This window comes from Protobothrops mucrosquamatus, unplaced genomic scaffold (assembly GCF_001527695.2).
Source record: "Protobothrops mucrosquamatus isolate PMUCROS unplaced genomic scaffold, P.Mucros_1.0 scaffold_253, whole genome shotgun sequence".
Lineage (NCBI taxonomy): Eukaryota > Metazoa > Chordata > Lepidosauria > Squamata > Viperidae > Protobothrops > Protobothrops mucrosquamatus.
The window spans coordinates 1,533,659-1,552,239 of NW_015386329.1; the positions used below are offsets into that span (position 1 = coordinate 1,533,659).

At 35.6% G+C, this 18,581-nt stretch overlaps 1 protein-coding gene across 1 annotated transcript in view; it reads left to right on the plus strand.

Annotated features, from left to right (window-relative positions):
- Positions 1–18,581, plus strand: part of ERBB4 (erb-b2 receptor tyrosine kinase 4) — a 593,387-nt gene that overhangs the window by 373,723 nt on the left and 201,083 nt on the right. The window contains exons 17-19 of the mRNA XM_015831035.1: positions 6,108–6,240; positions 11,095–11,188; positions 11,753–11,907. Of these exons, the coding sequence (XP_015686521.1) occupies positions 6,108–6,240; positions 11,095–11,188; positions 11,753–11,907 (382 nt within the window). The remainder of the gene's footprint in view (positions 1–6,107; positions 6,241–11,094; positions 11,189–11,752; positions 11,908–18,581) is intronic.

An 18,581-nucleotide genomic window follows, 5' to 3' on the forward strand; every position in this document is an offset into this window, starting at 1 on the left:
CTTAAAAAGCTCCAGTGTTGGAGCATTCACTGCTTCTGGAGGCAGGTTGTTCTATTGATTAATTGTTCTAACTGTCAGGAAGTTTCTCCTTAGTTCTAGGTTGCTTCTCTCCTTGATCAGTTTCCATCTGTTGCTTCTTGTCCTGCCTTCAGGTGCCTTGGAGAATAGCTTGACTCCCTCTTGTTTGCGGCAGCCCCTAAGATATTGGAACACTGCTATCATGTCCCCCCTCGTCGAAGAGAAGCAATTTGATCTGTATGGGTTAAGGTCGTTGGCAAGGAATATACAAAATCGGAGGTCAGGGGATTAGTAGAAACAACGAGAAGAGACATGAGAAAGATCTCAGAGTCGTAGAAAAAATGTAGTACCACTGGTTTTGACCTACGTCATAAGGTTCAGTGGCCTTACCAAGGCATTGTAAAGTGGTATTAATATTTCACGTGATCTTGATTCTATCCCTCTGTTAATGCAGCCCATCCAGGTAGGAAAGTGATTGATAGTCACTTTCCTGAAATAAAAAATTGGGAGACACACAGCAGGAGAATTGTCTAGTATCCTAGGAGGACATGCTATCCTACTGTATATCTGGATTATATAACTTGCAAAATATTACAAAATTACTTCAGTCCAGACAGGATTTGTAAATTTTATATTATTTACTTTTCTATGAACTAGATGGACAAGTTCATAACATTATCTTTAATTTACTATAATTTGATTGAAATTTACAAGTACTGAATGTGGGAATTGATATGTGCTAAGTGTTTGACCTACCTATGCAGTTTTTCCTTGTTACTAGCTGTGCAATTCAGTGATCTGAAAAGAAGTACGTAACTTGAATTTACGGAGGCAAAAAAACCCCATCAATACCATTTGCTTCCTTGTTTTAATTAAACTTCGAAGTGTTGAGTTTCCACAGGTGGACCATTTGGATGTAAATTAATTTTGCAAGTCCATACCTTGACCCTGTTCTTTTAAAGGAGGAAAATCTGGATGAGGAAATTTCATCATGAATCCTCTTTAGCAATACTTTGGTGTCAACAATATTGTGCATGGGAGACAGTAGAAAATAAACACAATACTCAGTAGGAAGAATTCTCAATTGGAGAACTCATTAGATGAGTCTAAAGTTACCTTTCGGCAAAGCTTTTCCCAGCTAGCAGAAGAAAATTCATAATTAGTTGCTGTATCTAGCTAATAATCTTTTTTATGAATTCTCTCTTGATTTATAAATTTGTCTACAAATGGCTAATTTTTATGTAGTGAAATAGATGGTTCCAATTCTAAGCAAAATAAACTGTCGGTTCAGAAAATATGTACAGTAACTTTTTTCTCAACTAATGGAAAATATATTAGTTAAAAATAAATATATTAATACAGACAAATTAAACAGATCCTAAGTGCTTTGTGCTGCTTCATCACTCCTGTTTTGGAAAACCTCAGCATTTTCATAAACACCTTCAGTCAATTAAATTTATAAATCTTTGCAATCTAATTGACTGTAATCCTGCTTGTTTAATTAACTGAATATTATTGTTGTGGAGCTTCATTTAATAAAAGAGACTGACAAGCTGAGCTAAGAATTTTAATAAAATATTATTTACAGGTTTATGTAGGTTTTTTGTTTTGATATTAGTTGGGAAAAAAAGTTCTCCTAGTTTAATTTTCAGATGCTATTTAAAGAACTTCATCTATAAAAAAAATTTGTAAAATACTATATAAGATGTCTCCATGTGTATGCATTATTTTATAATATAGGCTATTGAACAATTATGTTGCAGTAACAACACAATCAAACAGAAGAAATTGATTTCACTAGATTTTCCTTCTGAATCTCCCAATAAGAACTTGGATTCTTGTAGTCTACCTAAAATTATTTAGATTGTTATGGGTGCTATCTCACCATTTTTACCAGCAATATGTGACACAACATTCTCATAATGTAAGATAGCCAACAGTGAATGGTCTAAGGTTATGTGGGTGGGAAGTTGCTTAATGACCATTCAAAGTTATGATAATTCTACCTGGTGGGTACTTACAACCCAGATTCAAAGTTCCAATGGTTCCCCGGGGGGGGGGGGGGGGTCTTATGACTGTGTTTTGAGTGCTTGGCAGTCAAGTCGCATTTTGGGCTGTTTGCAGTGTCCCACAGTCACATGGCAACATTTTATAACAGTTTTGCAAAAAAAACAACTCTGTTTTTCGGCAAAGTTGCCCACATAGAGAAATTTTTTTGGTTTAACCATGTCATTCACTTAACAACTGTAGATTTGCTTAACGACTATGGTGATCCACTTAACCATTACTGCAAAATATGTGATCAATCTGTTTTACAACCAACATGAGTTATGACCCTGATGGACAGGCTCCAGACAGTATGTGGTTTATTCTATTGATGCTAGATATCTGGGAGGTGCTTGGAGAATTTTCTGTTCCATCCACCAAAATTGGGTTGCTAGCTTGGGTGATATATACTTAGAGTTAAATGTGGCATTATGTGCTGCTTTGCTTCAGGAAACAAAATAATCTTAAACCAGTCCTGACATAAACTGTCAATGCTTTTGTGACTCATCTTACATAGCCCAGCTAATACTGTTCTACCCACTTACCTCCTTGCCTGGTTAATTCTCCATTTGACAAGTGTTGCCAAACAAATAATAAATTTAAGGCTTGTTTTTGTGTTTCATTTGAACTGGCTTTTGGAGTATGGGAGAGGTTATGAGAATGGATTCTTAAAGCATGTGACATTAGTGTACTATTGCATTCTCAACCTTTAGTTTGCTTTTGTTATGGAGACTAATCAGGAAGAGACAATTTTCCCCCAATAAGTTTTAGAAAACTTGAGACTTCTTGGGTGAAGATGATCCTTTTAGCCACACAAGGAGAACCACAAGTTTTTAGACAGCAGGAATAACTTGATAATTTAAGGACAAGGAGTTTTTTGTTTGTGGGTTTATTTTTCTTTTTAAAAGCATCAATTCTTCTAGTTCATCTTCAGTCCATTCTTTGTTCCACATGTAGGAATTTAAACTCTTACCAGTAAAATACAGAAAAGCATACCCCAAAGAATAATGATTGCAAGAGAAGACCCATGTTAGCCATTAATTTTATTAAAAGTCATAAGCTTTCATGAGCAATACTGTAGATATAAGTCGCAAAAGTGTGTGTGCTGTAATAAAATGTTAGTCTGGAAAGCTGCTTACAGCTTATATACTTGTGCATTTGTTTTTTCCTGCCTAAGTGCAGACCCTTACTGTCATATGGAGATTCTCAATCATCCAGGTCATGATTGTCACAAATATGCTAGTGTCCCAAAAGGCAACTGGACTTTCTTGGGGTTTTTTTTTCTTTGAAAATGTTTCACTTCTCATTCAAGAAGGTTCTTTGGTTCTGAAGAAGTGAACTGAACTGAAGAAACTTCTTGAATGAAGAGTGAACCATTTTTAGGGAAAAACAAAGTTCAGTTGCCTTTTGAAAAGCACAGTGCAGACTCTTACTTTTTCACTATTGAGCAGCAATGCTCGAATCTGTCAAGATCCTTCTGAATCTGGAGTCTATCTTCAAAAGTGTTAGTAATCCCCCTCTCCCCCAGCTTGTCATCTGCAAATTTGATGAGCTCCCTTATCTAGATTACTGCCCCCAAGACAAAACCTTGTGGTACTCCACTGCATGTTTCCCTCCATGTAGAAGTTCCATTGAGGATTACATGTTGGGTGAGGTTGGTCAGCTAATTATGAATCCATTTGGTGATGGTACTGACTATTCCTCATTGTTCTGTCTTATCGAGAAATGGACTGTGTCTACTTTGTCAAATGCCTTATTGACATCTTAATAAACTATGTCCACAGCACTTTCCTGATCCACTAATTTAGTCACTTTATCAAAGAAGGCAATAAGGTTTGTCTAATGTGATCTGTTTTTAATAAACCCATGCTGGCTTCTAGTAATCACCTTTTTGATTTCTAGATGCTCACAAATGTGATGTTTGATTATCTTTTCCAGGATATTCTCAGGTATTGATATCAGGCTGATTGATCTGTATTTTCCTGGATCCATCTTTTCCCCCTTTGTGTAGATTGGAATCACATCGGCTCTTTTTCAGTCCTCTGGCAGTTTCCTTATGCTTCAGGAGTTTTTAAATATTATATTCAGTGGTTCTGAGATCACATCTGTCAGCTTCTTCAGAATCCTGGGATATGGTCCTGGAAAAGTGAATTCATCTAGAGCAGATAGGTGTTCTCTTACCAATTTGTTGCCTATTTGACCTGTATTCCTGTTATGTCTCACAACTTTTGATAAGTTGGACTATTTTTTTCTTTTGTGTGGAGACAGATGCAAAGAAGGAATTAAGCAATTCCACTTTTTCCCTGATATCCATCACCTTCTTGTCATTTTCTCCCATTAGTGGACCAGTTATGTCCTTGACTTTCTTCTTGTTACTTATATTGAAAAAACGTTTTTTTGTATATTTGGCATTTGTTCCAAGTCTTAGTTCATTCTGAGCCTTAGCTTTCCCGACTGCATCCTTACAGATTAATATTTTCTCCTATCTTATCTCCAGTAACTATTCATATCAAAATCTGGGAAGTACTCTTTGTTTATTTTCTAATTTTTCATATTTTTTATTGTTGTTATTAGTTGCGAAGTTGTGACGACCCATCGCGACCCCATGAACAACATCCCTCCAAGCCTGAACATTTTATTAAAAATGTTAAAAAAGAAGATAAGGATTAAATGATCCTTTCTCTGATGAAAGAATCAATTTAGTCCTCTCAGCAACTTCATCATCTCCACTATCCTTTCCTCCTTTATGAGTAGTGCCGAATTTTTCTGTCTTTGTGTCTACCTACAACTGCAATTGGGTCTGGATTCCTGGTTATAAATTACAGTTATGGTCATAAGTGAAAGAACCTCATGTCAAGAGTCAATTTTACAACACTTTTGGCACTAGTTTGCAATATTGTTGCTTCTTGTATTGAGAATCCCAAAGGTATTTTAGGGCACAATCTGGGTTTGTATCTATTCCATATTCTCAGTTTGGCATGTCTTAACATAATGATTTTTAAAATCCAAATTAGTCTTGACTTTGTCATATCCATAAATCTCAGTTTGTGTTCTTCTAACTCCAGAAGCCTTCTATTTCTCAGCAATAGTCACTCTTTACTAAATACCATTCTGGCAAGACATTTATTTTTATCACAGAATTTTTCCCAAGAATGACACTTGTAATTTCTCTCATCTTAAAATGTCTTTTTTAATGTCATTCCATGTCTTATTTTGAAATAACATACAATTCATGTTTGCCATAGTGATACCCAGTTATTTTACCTACTTCTTAATCTTAAAACTTGTTTTATTCATCAATTCTTTTTTATCTTTTATTTTCACATTTTTTGTTTTTGTTTTCTATTTTTTTTCCTTCTGTGTAGAATATTATATATACTGTATGCCAATGAATAAAACAACAATTATTACCTCAGTGGCAATATGAGTAAAGGAAAAATTCTGAATACCTTTATAATAACTTAATTCTCTTTTATGACTTTTAGTCAACCATATTCCATCTGTTTCTATATTATCTCCACCTAAAAATTCTTCAGCAATATTTTTGAAACAGCTCATGATGCCACTAATACATTCTTATTATCCAGGATGATACAGTATGTTAATTCTAAGCCTTCTGCTCTCTAGACATAAATGTTTAGTTAAAGAAATTAGGAAATAACATTTCAATTAGTAGATCATTTCATGCCATAGCAAATTTTAAACCATTTAAAATAATCACAGATTACATATCACATTAAAAAAAATCTGCACTGTCTCAATTTAAAATGTTATTAGTATTGATGAGTAATATTAAATAATCCTCTGAAGAGGTGGGTTCTTGTAATCTTTTTCTACTGCTGATAATAATCCAGTAACCATAAGCAGAATATTTTAATGTACCGGCCCAAGCGCAACCTTAGTTAAAGCAAGAAGAAATTTCTCCTGTCTCTTCCTCCCATTTTTAATGTATGGATTTAAGTGTTGGTGATAGAGCTAAGCATTGTACGTGCTGTTTAGCACACTGCTTATTATAAATGATTGTGCCTGCCTTTATTTTACAGCTGCAGAAGGGATGATATGCAGCCATTTATGCTCAAAAAATGGATGTTGGGGGCCAGGGCCAGATCAGTGTTTATCATGTAAACACTTCATCAGAGGAAAAACCTGTGTAAAGTCTTGTCACCTTTATGAAGGGTAAGTCATTTTTCCCTGTAGGCTTTGTGTGTGTGTGCATGTGTTTATATAAATATCTTCACAGGTTTGAAATTACTATTTTTTATGTTTTGGTAATAGAAGAAGCCATCTGTCATGCAGCAACTGGTAATCATAACTTGTGCTAGTCAGCAGCATCTTTTATGGGAGAATCATGCAAAATAATCTAACTAAGATATTTCAATTTGAAAAGTTACATATATAATTGTATGGAACTGGACTAGAGCATTGACTGCAGGGGATGGGTAAGCTTGGCCACGAGGCAAAACAATTGGTCATTCTTTTGAAAGACACCAAGCTGGAACAAGGAAAAAGCTTGTCCAGTCCTTGTGTTTTAAATGGAAGGCTGAAAAGCAGCAACACTATATAAAAGAGTTGACTGGTACTTTAGATAGGAGATGTTGTGCAACAGATTGGAGAAGTTTGATCTCTGTCAAAAGGAAGTCCCAAGGAACTAGTGAGGTTATCTGGTTCAGTCTCCTGAATGCATATGGGTTTGGACTAGATGACCTACAAGGTCCCATCCAAATCTGTTATTCTAACTTCTAACTTCACATTCCCTTGTTGGGGGGGAGGAGGTGAAACTGCCTCAAACCATTTCAATGCAGCTTTAAACCTAGTTTGTGCTCACAACAATTTTGGACACCAGATAAGGCTGGGGGTTAAACAGTGGAGAATAGTCAATTATGAGAAATAGTTTGGATCTGAGGTTTCAGTGTCAGCAATATACATTTCCATCACATTCCAAGGAGACTGTCAAGTTCATAATTAATTGTCTGGAGATAATATATTGGAAATTATCTAATAAATGAAACTGAATTCTGAAATGACAAAAGGAATAGAATAGAATAGAATAGAATAGAATAGAATAGAATAGAATAGAATAGAATAGAATAGAATAGAAAGGGACCTTGGAGGTCTTCTAGTCCAGCCCCTTGCTCGAGCAGGAGAACCTATACCATATCAGACAAGTGGCTGTCCAATCTCTTCTTAAAAATCTCCAGTGATAGAGCACTCACGATTTCTAAAGGCAAACTGTTCCACTGGTTAATTGTCCTCACTGTTAGGGAGTTTCTCCTTAATTCCAGGTTGTTTTTCTCATTGATTAGTTTCCATCCATTGTTTCCTGTCCTGACCTCTGGTGCTTTGGAGAATAGTTTGATGCCCTCTTCTTTCTGCCCTCAAATACTGGAATACTGCTATCATGTTACCCCTGTTTCTTTAGACTAGCCAAACCCAAGTCTTGCAGATGTTCTTCATATGTTTTAGTCTCCAAGCCTTTGATAATTTTAGTTGCTCTTCTCTGAACTTTTCCCAAGGTCTCAACATCTTTTTTGTAGTATGGTCACCAAAATTGGTTGCAGTATTCCAGATGTGGTCTTACTACATTATTCTCGATCAGTAGACTTGATCTCAGATTTGGAATTCAACTTCTGATGAGTTGGATAGCACTCCCTTTGAAAATACTGTTTTGTAGATTTTTTTTTATCCCCTCTGTCCTTGAATTAGATGTTCTTGGTAGCCATGGGTGCTTTTACCAAGATGAGCTTGATTAACCAGTAACGTCTTTTAAGAATGTTGATCTGGTCTATTTTATTCCAACTGGCTCATTGCACTCTACACAGGACCACCTTTGAAGAATATATGGAAGCTAAAATTGGGCCAGAATGCTGCAGCACATTTATCAATATACAAATATACATAGCTTTCAATTTCTTTCCAGTAGAATTCCAACTGCTCTTAGTGGTATCTGAATTTGAGAAAAGAGAAAACCTATGAGAAAACTTCCTCATGCCATTTATTGAGGTCAACTCCAGGGCCCTCTAGTATGAAAGAAACCCTTTTCAATATCTGCATTTAGAAAGGAAATTCCCTATTCTTCTACCCATGTCACTTCCTCACTGATAGTCTTACAAAACTGTTTTTATCAGTTTCTGATTTTCCCATTTCTTATTCTTCTTGATGTACATGTATGTGAAATGCTGTACTTAACTGCTGTTTTGATGTAAGGGCTAGAAAAGAGAGTTTTTATCCAAAAGATATATAAAAGAAAACTAAATTAGTATCTGTAATCCAAACAATTTCTTTGAGAGAGTTTTCTTTTCAGGATCTGCAGTAAAAACCTTTCTGCAAAATTTTACTAGCTATAATTGTAGCTGAATTCCTTTGAATTTAGAAGAGCAGCTCTGCAAAAAACAAAAAAAATAAACAACCCACCACTTATTGCAGAATAGAATTCCAAACAGTCTTAATCTATTGCTTCATAAATGTCCTCCTTGTTTTTTCCTTTCTACCTCTGGTTCACCATAAGCCAGGCACTTTTAGTTGCACTGTGGTGGCCACTTTCATGCTGGTGGAGAGACAGAGTGGATGAATGACAAGCCACACATTCTTATCATAACTCTTAAAACTCTAAAAATAGCATTCCTTTCTGTCTTTCCCCACCTGAAGGATATGGAGTGCTTACCTTTAACAACATGATAATATCTGTACATTGAAAAAGCCTACAGAATAGAGATATTACCATATGGTGTCAGTCAGCCAAAAAGAAACTCTCATTGATATTTGGGAGTGAGAACAAAATTGCACATCTCTCCTTAACAGCTGCAAAGCAAGGAGACAGCTGCTAGGGACAATGTACAGGTGATAGACAATGTGAAATCGGAAAGACCTGCTCTGTGGGCAAAGCCTCTAGCACCCCCTGGGAGGAGCCAGAAAACAAAGGAGGATGGAACCCACTTCCACTGTTCTGAGGGCAGAAGAGTCACAGACTGAGAGTAATCTGTAAAACTTGGAGCTGACAAAAACACTAATTCTACCAATTGGAAAACAGGTCAGATACAGTCCAAGAAAGCCAAAGACCTGATTGAAGCTAAATTACAGCATGCTATATTGTGAATCTATTGCATGGAAACAAACTATATTTTTCTTGAGAATTTTCTTTTTCCAACAAAATAATGCAATAACAGTCAGCATCATAATTAATGAAGTTCACAATAATTTCCTCACAAACATCCACTACTACTCTCATATAACATTTTCTTCATTTTTTGCAGAAGAATTGGAAGCAGGGATTTTAGTGATGCCATTATTAAAAAATTTCCATTGAAAGTTGAAGAAATAGAGACATCTAGGTCTTGATTACTGGGTTGCTCCTTTTATATATATTTCCATTTGGGCCTAATAATACCATTTCTAATCAGATGTAATAGTAATAGTAAAATAAAGAATCATTATTATCAATCCTCAGTTAATACACTGACGTTTGCTGAATTCTGTTCTACTGTCATCGCCATATGTAGTCAAATGTCAAATATGTTAGTAGTAATTTTAGTAATGTAATTTTTAATTCTTTGCCAATATTAGGATATTAATATATGACACTTTTTAATCCCTGTTGCACTGAATTTTAATCTTAGATAAGTTGATCTACGGGTCTTTTTATAAACTAATCTATACTACATGGTGTCCCCACAGTAACAAATTACTTCAATTGGGAAGGCACAGACTCACAGATACTTCTTGATCTTTCCATAATGTTAGATTTCTGAGACCAAAAAAATATTGGGTTATGATATTAGTCCCCTGTCTACAATTGATTATAGTTCCAATTTACCTAGGAGACTCAGTGGGACACGTAGAAGAACTCTAGCATCTCAACAGTATGATTCTTTTCATCTGATTGTCTTTAACAACTAGGTAGCTAATAGACCACTCTAGCTTTGAATGCTGAGTCAGTAGGTTATATGCATGCCTGGTGTTCTGTACAACCCCTGCAATTATTCCCAGGATGAAAGAAGAGGAAATGAACATCCAAGTGCTGTTCCCACTAATAACACCACTTTAACACTGACAACTGTTTTCGCTTCCAAATATATGATTTATATAACTTCAGCTTCCCCATTATTTCTGTGCAAGCAGCGTTTTTAGATGATTTTTTTTCTTACTTTCACAAAGGAGTAATTTGTTAGAGGTCTTTCAAGTGTACCAAGGAAGCCATCAGAGATAGAGGAAACCCTAGTGGTTGCAATTAGATCAGATATGTATAAAATATGTCTCTTTATTTCAATAGATGTGTTTTTCCATCTCCAGAATGTTTATTTATTTATTATTTAAAATACTGATATAGCTTCCCATTTTATATTGAACTCTGAGTGGATCTCAATCAACAAGGGCATACTGCATGTTTGTATAAATAATATGAAATATTTTAATATCCTTGCTTTTACAAACAGTGAATAAAACTTAGCAGTGCATTTATGTGCATATTTTCAAAGCTGACTCGCTTTCTTTGTTTCCTACATCAGCCTTCAGCTTGCAGTTTGCTGAACATGAGGGGGGTTGGTAAATTTCTAGGGAGGGGGGAGGGATAAGGAATGCATGAGAGCCATCTGCCGCCAGAGAGGAGATACCCACCAAAGCCAAGTTCTCAGTGCTGCCAGCCAGAGCAGATTGTTTTCCAAAACAAAAGTACTGAGTGTAATTGGTGGACAATGAACTGTGGGTGGTCCAGGGGTGAAAAGGGGGTTTTACCTATGTGGGTTTTCGCAGGGAAACCTCAGAGCTGACTTTGCTTCTGCTGTGCCTAAATGGATCTTTCAATAAAGTTTTAGTCTTGGTAGTTCCTACATGCCAGGAGTTTCTTTTTTTGGATGTGCCAAATGTGACATTTGCATGTTAATCCAGGGATGGGATGTAATTAGAAAATTAACAAAGAGAAGGTATAGTTGGGGGAATAAGCACTTTTGCTAGAAGAATAAATAATCATGTCAGAAACTGAAGTTGCTCCCTGATTCTATAACTTCTGGTATTTCTAAACTGCTTGTTATTTCTCAGGGAATACAGAGAATTTGCAAATGGTTCAGTTTGTGTGGAATGTGATCTGCAGTGTGAGAAGATGGATGGAAACAGAATAACTTGTAGGGGGGCTGTAAGTACAATCCATATACAATCCAACATATAAGCTGGTTGTTATAGAAGACAGATTTGTTTTCTGTTTTTTATCCTTTCTTGCTTTGTAAATTTATTAATTTTCCTTATTTGCTAGGTTTATATCCATCCCTTTCTTCTATGAGCTCAGGACAATGTACAATGCACTCTTTCCTCTTAATTGTCCCTAAAGTTACAATCTTGTGTATTAGATTAGGCTAAGAGTATATGGCTCTCCCAAAATCACCACCTAAACATATTGTGCTCAGAATGGATTTGAACCTGGGTGTCTCTGATTCTAGTTCTAATCTTAGTGACAAAACTGTGTTGAAGCTATGCATGCTCCCATGAAAGTTTTGCATGGGCTGAAAAGAAATACAGATAGCATCTAATAAAGTATAACAATAATCTGCCTTTGTGAAAACTCCTGACATAAGTCTTAAGGCAATGTGAGTAATGCATCCTATGTCAAATATTATACTACTTGATGTCTCTTAGAAGCTCTTGGGGAATCTCCAAACTGAAAAAGAAATGTGGACATTTTATGTTTCTTCTTTTTATATAGGGACCAGATCATTGTACCAAATGCTTTCATTTTAAAGATGGCCCCAACTGTGTTGAAAAATGTCCTGATGGTGTACAGGGGACAAACAGCTTCATATTCAAGTATGCGGATGAGGATCGTGAATGTCGTTCTTGTCACCCAAATTGTACCCAAGGGTAAGTTTACATTTACTGTACATATGTTTAAAAAAATCTTTGCTACATGTGATACTTTCAAGCCATTTTTCTGTACCACTTAATCTCTAGAACACTGCATTTTTATCCCCAAGTATTTCAGTATGTCTCTATGGATGGCAAAGCTAAGATGATGATAGACCAATATCTTTATTGTAATACTCTCTTGGAGTCTGAGTTACCACACCTTTTACAGTCCCTTTTCTCTCTTTTGCTGGAATGGGGGAAACAGGCAATAAAGATCATCCGCACTAAAAGAGCAAAAGTATGTTTTAGTGTGTGTTTGCCTCAGCATATTAAGAATGTAGCCCTCCCCAACTGTCTTTATGTTCAGCTGGGAGATAGGAAAGTGAGTAGATCTACCTTCCCTAGAAGGATAGTGCTACTTTCCATGTGACCTTAATGAAGAAGACAGATAGGTTACATGAAGAGTTGCATTCATGTTTGAATAGAGAATAAATGTGGTAAAGATATCCTGCCTTGCTTTTTAACTGAACATCAGGTCCCTTGCATGTGAAGGTGAAGGTCACAGTTGACCCTTTTATCTCTCTGTATCTGTGTAATGTATGTACAAATGGTTATAATTTTTGAATACACAAGTTTAAACAGGTAAATGGACTGAATCCCTGTTTTTCCTTATGTTATTATAAAATGCAATGCAATGCAAACCTGGCCTAATTCACCGTGGCACCAAAGGATGCACACCTTCTCTTCCATCCTATTTCTCTTTGTATTGCAAAGCCTCAAGATTTGGAGGCTGGGGTTAGTGTTAACTGGAAAAGAAAATTGCCCCCTCCTTTTGCAAAACCTTTTAATTGGATTTCACAAATCAACTATGATATATAAATAAGAAATTTATCAGTAAAAAAAATAGAAGCTTAAAGTTGGAAGGAATCATTAAATTCATTTCTAGTAATCCAGTCATCTTTGTTGCCCTTCTCTGAATTGGTTTAAGGATTTCTATGAATTTTTCTTGCCATATGATGCCAGACCTGGATATGATATCAAAGATGGGGTGTGATCAAAGCATAATAGAGTGGAATAATTTCCCATGAACTGGAAATTATATTTCTGTTAATGCAGCCTAAAATAAATCTTGTCTTTTTTGCAGCCACTTCATACTTCCGGCTCTTATTAAATGCGATCAAGTGCTATTAATTTAAAAATGGAAAATCTTTTTAACACTGAGTGCTACCAAGAATTCCCAATCCAATAGTTGTGCATTTGATTTTTATTTCATAAGTGAAGAACTTTATACTTATCCCTACTAAATTTAATTCTGTTACTGTCAGCCCAATTTTTCAATCTAGCATCCATGGGTTTTATATTACCTACAGATCTAATAAGGATTCCCTCTACCTCTTCATCCAAATCATTAATAAAAATGTTGAACTGTAGATGATCCAGGACTGATTGTTGTGGTACTTCGTTTAGACACTCTTTCCAAATTGATGAGGAATTATCAATGAACATTCCATGAATATAAATGTCAACCCATCTTTTAATCTACTTACTTGTGATGTCATCCAACCCACAGTGAATAATAAGCATGTCTTGGAGTACTTTGTCAGATACTTTGCTGAAGTCCTGAGGGGCCCCAGTCTTAATGCTGCCCAGGTGCAAGTTAAAATCTCCAAGAAACATAAACTTGGGAGCAGCAGGAGTAGCAGCCTCACTTGTTCCCTTGACAAATTTATGCAGACCTCTTTTAATTACTACACCATGTTCAAGATACTTCCATACTTTTTTGTGTGGTTTTTTTTTTTTTTGTTATCTGCTCCAGAATCATCCAAAGCCTGGATGTCATACTGACTGGGCCTGAAGTTTGCTGAATCTTTTTTTATCACTTTTTGAAGAGGGGGCATTTGCTCCAGTCATCCATCAATTTGTCAATTCTCCAGAATTATTTGGGAAAGTATATAAGGATATGGCCACACCATCAACCAGGTTTTCTTAGTATTTTAAGATGCAGTTCATCTGGTCTTAAACTAATTGAAAATAAAGATAGGATTTGTTAAAAGTTAAAAAGCTACAGTTAAATGTCCTTAGCTTTAATTCTGTCCTTCCATTCTGTTCTCTGCAGTTTCTGAATAGAACACCTAGGTTTGTTAAACAAGGCTGAAACAAAGTAAAAAGTGAATACAATGTCTCTGCCTTCTCTATTGCATCCACTGTATTAGCATTTTGCCATTTTTATTGAGCAGCTGATGTACCAATCTTTATCTTTCCGTTTTCTTTTTGAACATATCCCCCACAAACCCTTTTTGCCATTAGAATCCTGACACTAGTGTTGCAGTGTCAGATGATCTGTCTGTGGTCTTCCTTCACAGCTTGGCGCTTTTACCTTTTTGCTGTATGTGATTTTCAGATCTTCACTAAGTTTTTTTTATTTAGCCACACTGGCTTTGCTTTACTTCATTTTTTTTGTACACTAGAATTATTTTCAATTCTGCTTTTAATATGTTTTTCAAAAGTTTGAACTTTGTTTAAGAATTCTCCTCAATCCTCTTCTTTGTAACTTCTCCTACCATGATTTCCAACTCACGTCACTCTGTGTTTTTTAATCCTTTTATAAAGTCAAAGATATGAGTTTGAATATCTTCAGCTTTACAATAGTTTCCCTTGACAAGAAGAACTCAGGTATTATGTCATCACCTTCCCCCAGTCTTCCTCCTACTTTCACATCCTCAGCTAATTCTAATTCCTAAAGTTAGTGAAGTTGAATTAGTGTTGGTTAGAATAGCTTTATAAAGGCAGTGAAACATCCACACCTATATTGTTTTTTTCCTTCTTCAGTAACAGCACCATATTAATTGAATAAAGTATCATCAAAATAGAAAACCATTATATCTGGCAACCAAATAATCTGCAAAAGTTTTGCTTTTAGGCATCCGTGATTACATTTCCGCTTCAGTTCTTATGATACATGACTTGTGTTTAATACTCCTCTCCTAAATCTATTAAAATGGCTCTTGTTTTCTATCAATGCCCCTTGTGTGGAAGTATTCCCAATGCTTCTTATGATGAAAATTGGCACAGATACAGGATCTCATTCGTATTTATTCAAGATCCTTCTCCTTGGTTCTGATTACCATGTTTTGGCATTAATGTTCACACAGCAGATGTCATGAAACACTATTTAAAACAAAGTACCCTTTTCCAGAAGACTTCAATGGAATACATTTCAAAGGATAATGCTGGTGCTTGAAGAACCAAGCCCTTTTGTAAGAGTACTTTCTGAATGAATCATTTTTTTTAAAAAAAAGCTTGCTGAATTTGATCCAGGTATCAGCCAAATGTGTTGATTAGAAAAGGGTGCACAAATAATTCAGTCAGTATTAGCCACATTTGGAAATGGAAATCAGAATATTTTTAAAACAGTGCTGAAAGTAACCTGCAAGTTCTAACTATTGTGAATTCTTTCTCAAAGTACAGGCTAAGAAAGCTAGAGGGGATTGTAGTTTATGGAAGCTTTTCTTCTCTGTCAACACTTGTGAGTTTTGTGCCCTTTTTTCTTAGTTGGGAATCCTTCTTTCTTTAAGTATTGTAGACTAAACAAAAATAAAAAGTTATCAGAGAAAGAAAACAAATAACTTGATTTCTATTTTACCATACCTCCATAAACTTCTCAACCATCAGAACCTGTTCTGCCATGGTGCACTTGACATATAATAACAACATCTTTTTCAAATCAAGTTTCATTCCTGGTGATTTCATAGAAGTGCCTGTGCTATTATCTTGGCCACAGCACAGAAGGTATAGAGAACATTTTCAAATCCAAAGAAGATTTTTTTTTTATCACTACAATAAGTGAAGCATGGCATGCCAGCAGCTGAAGTTGTGTGACTTCTGAACATTTAATATGGACCATTCAAGTTATTCTGCAATGAGTCTGTTGGACAATTTCTAACAAAAACCAAGAGACAACCAACAAATTAATTTTGTAAAATAATAATTCACAAGAGGCTTGTATTGTTTTGCTGCTAAAATTAAAGCAGTAAATAATTCAATAAAATGTTGATGTCAACAGCTGTTGCCATTCAAAATGAGACCTTTTGCTGGTTTTGCAGATCTAATTACAACAGAGCTTTTTGGGAAATTAAACTAAGAATGCAAAGATATACCAGAATTTGTGGTAGACTTAACTTGTATTTGGCCCTTTAAAATCTGGGTTATACAGTTAAAAATTAGTATTCCTACTGGGAAGAAAAAAAGGCATTTCAGAGGGGCTTAATAATGGAAGATAGTTTTTTTATGGCTTAACATATATTTAATGTTAAATATAAGTGCCTAAAATAATATTAGTTCTCTCCTTGAACTTTAAAAACATCTGGAAATAAAGAAATGTAACAACTGGAATTTTTTGCACCCTTCTGTCATTGCAATAGGAGTGGAAAAAATCTTTACTTAATACATGTCTTTGTATTAATTGTTAAAAATACAAGTAGTAACAATAAAAAATATTGGCTTAAATTCATTGGTGAGTTTAAATTAAGTTCAGGTGGATAAAGCAGAAAATTATTCCAGGCAAATATCTTATTCATCAATACCTTGTCCCTAGTGGCTTTCTCCTGAAATTTCTGCAGGCTGTGGTGAATGCATCTGGGCAATAATACATATATATATGAAATCATGCTTCTGATGTTTCTTCTACAGACATTTTATTCTGATAACTCCTTCTAATAAAATTACACATACATTTTGGAGGGTTGCCAAGCTACCAAGCTATGAAAAAATGAACTTTGTCAATTGTCTCTTCTAAGCACCTACTGTAAAATAGAAGCAAAAATATATTCTGAAACATACATTTTGGCTTTTGATAAATCAAATGTGATTCATAATAACTTTCTGATTTTTATATTAAACATGAAGCAAACATATTATCTTGTTCAGAGCAGGTTACAGGTATCATTAAAAATCACCTGGTTGTATTAATGCTAGTAGCTAAGTAAAATAAGTGTGTGACTATTTTTTTAAAAGCTATTCTTATAAATACACCTCCTTTAAAATGTGTCAATGTGCCGTTCAGTGTTGATGGGGGACTTTAAGTAGTTATAATGCATATCTGAGGTGTTGGTGGTTTTTTGCCTTATTTCTCCTGTCCTTGCCCTCAAGGTTTTAGTGATCTGTGCCCTGAATAAATTAATTTACCTTCATTTTATTTTCTTATTCATATTTTTTCTTCTTCATGGCTTTTTTTAGAATAAACGGAAACGGTGACTGTGATAGGATGGGATGTCTGGCTTCATTCAGAATTGGAATGATGGTGAAAAAAGTCAAAATATTTCTCTATATAATCTTTAATTCCCTGTGGTAGCTTGGCAACTGGAATGAAATTAATATATAAAAAAGCCTGTTCAATAAGTGCACAGTGTCATTGCCACATCATTCCCTACCAGCCTTGTAAACAACTTTCCAAGAAGATATTTCATCTATAAACACAGACTGGTAGGCTTGGCACCAAAGCAAAGGCCTTTGTTTAGGATCCCCTAAAAGTAGGCCGAAAACCCTTTCTTTCATCAGAGCATTTTAGATTTCAAGAGAGGGAAAGGAATTCCTGATGATATTTTTGTACTCAATGTGATGCTGAAGAGGAATTCATATTTCATTTGGTGTACCACGAGGCTTTCTCATTCTCATGGGTATTGTGTCTTTCCAGGATGCATACGAAAAACATTTTTGTGCCAAAAAAGAAAAAATAAAGATTGTATCTGAAGATCTCAAAAGAATGAGAACTTCATCCAGTGCTTGATTTATGAGCCCAGATCAACTGTGAACCTAGGCATGGGGTTGACTGAGATGCACCTGTCATTCAAGAAATCTTGATGGCTTTCAGAAGCTCTGTTGTTCATGTAATTGGATGTGAGATCCTTTGGCTGATAGTTAAACTCTATAGGACAATTGTTGCTCTTATACTCGTCTCTCTGCTATGCAGCAGCATCTTTTCTGATTTGCTTAAATTTGTTACTGGGTTAGCAGCTAGGTCCCTAAGGCTACTAGTTCTTGGGAATTTTAACTTACCCCATGGCAGGATATAGTCTGAGGCAGTTCAGGAGTTCATGGCAAACCATGTATCCACATAATTAAGAGCCTATCTTGCATTGCTGAGGGCATACTAAATCTGGCTTTTATCTCAGAGTAGTTGCAATGTTATTTGATAGTGGAGTGCAATATCTTCACCCATGAAAGAAAGATCATTGCCTTTTGGCTTGCTGATGTTACTTCAGGCTGCAGAGAGACTAGGACTCATTAGAGCATTCTGTCCAAGGAAACTAATGGATCTTTCTGTCCCAGGCAACTAATAGCTTCAGAGGGAACGTGGAGTTTTCTCTGAGGTTCTGATGGGCATTAAGGCAAAGCCTTATTATAGCCTAGAATGAATGATGGTCATTCATCAGCTATATTTAAGACGATCCATTCCTTCTCCTTCCTTGTTGGGGAACAAGTCATAGCATCATCTGAAGGACCCCTATAGGAATATTCTAGCTATCTGATAGATTGAGATTTGCTCATAGTTCCACTGTGACTGGACAAGTCCTATTAAGATACCTGAGGTATAGCCTTGCAAGTTTAGCTGGGATGTTTGAACCCACTGCCTTTTTGTTAGATCCAAGATTCCCTGGTGAGAGGGGTGCCCTTTCTTTGGGTGTAGCTCT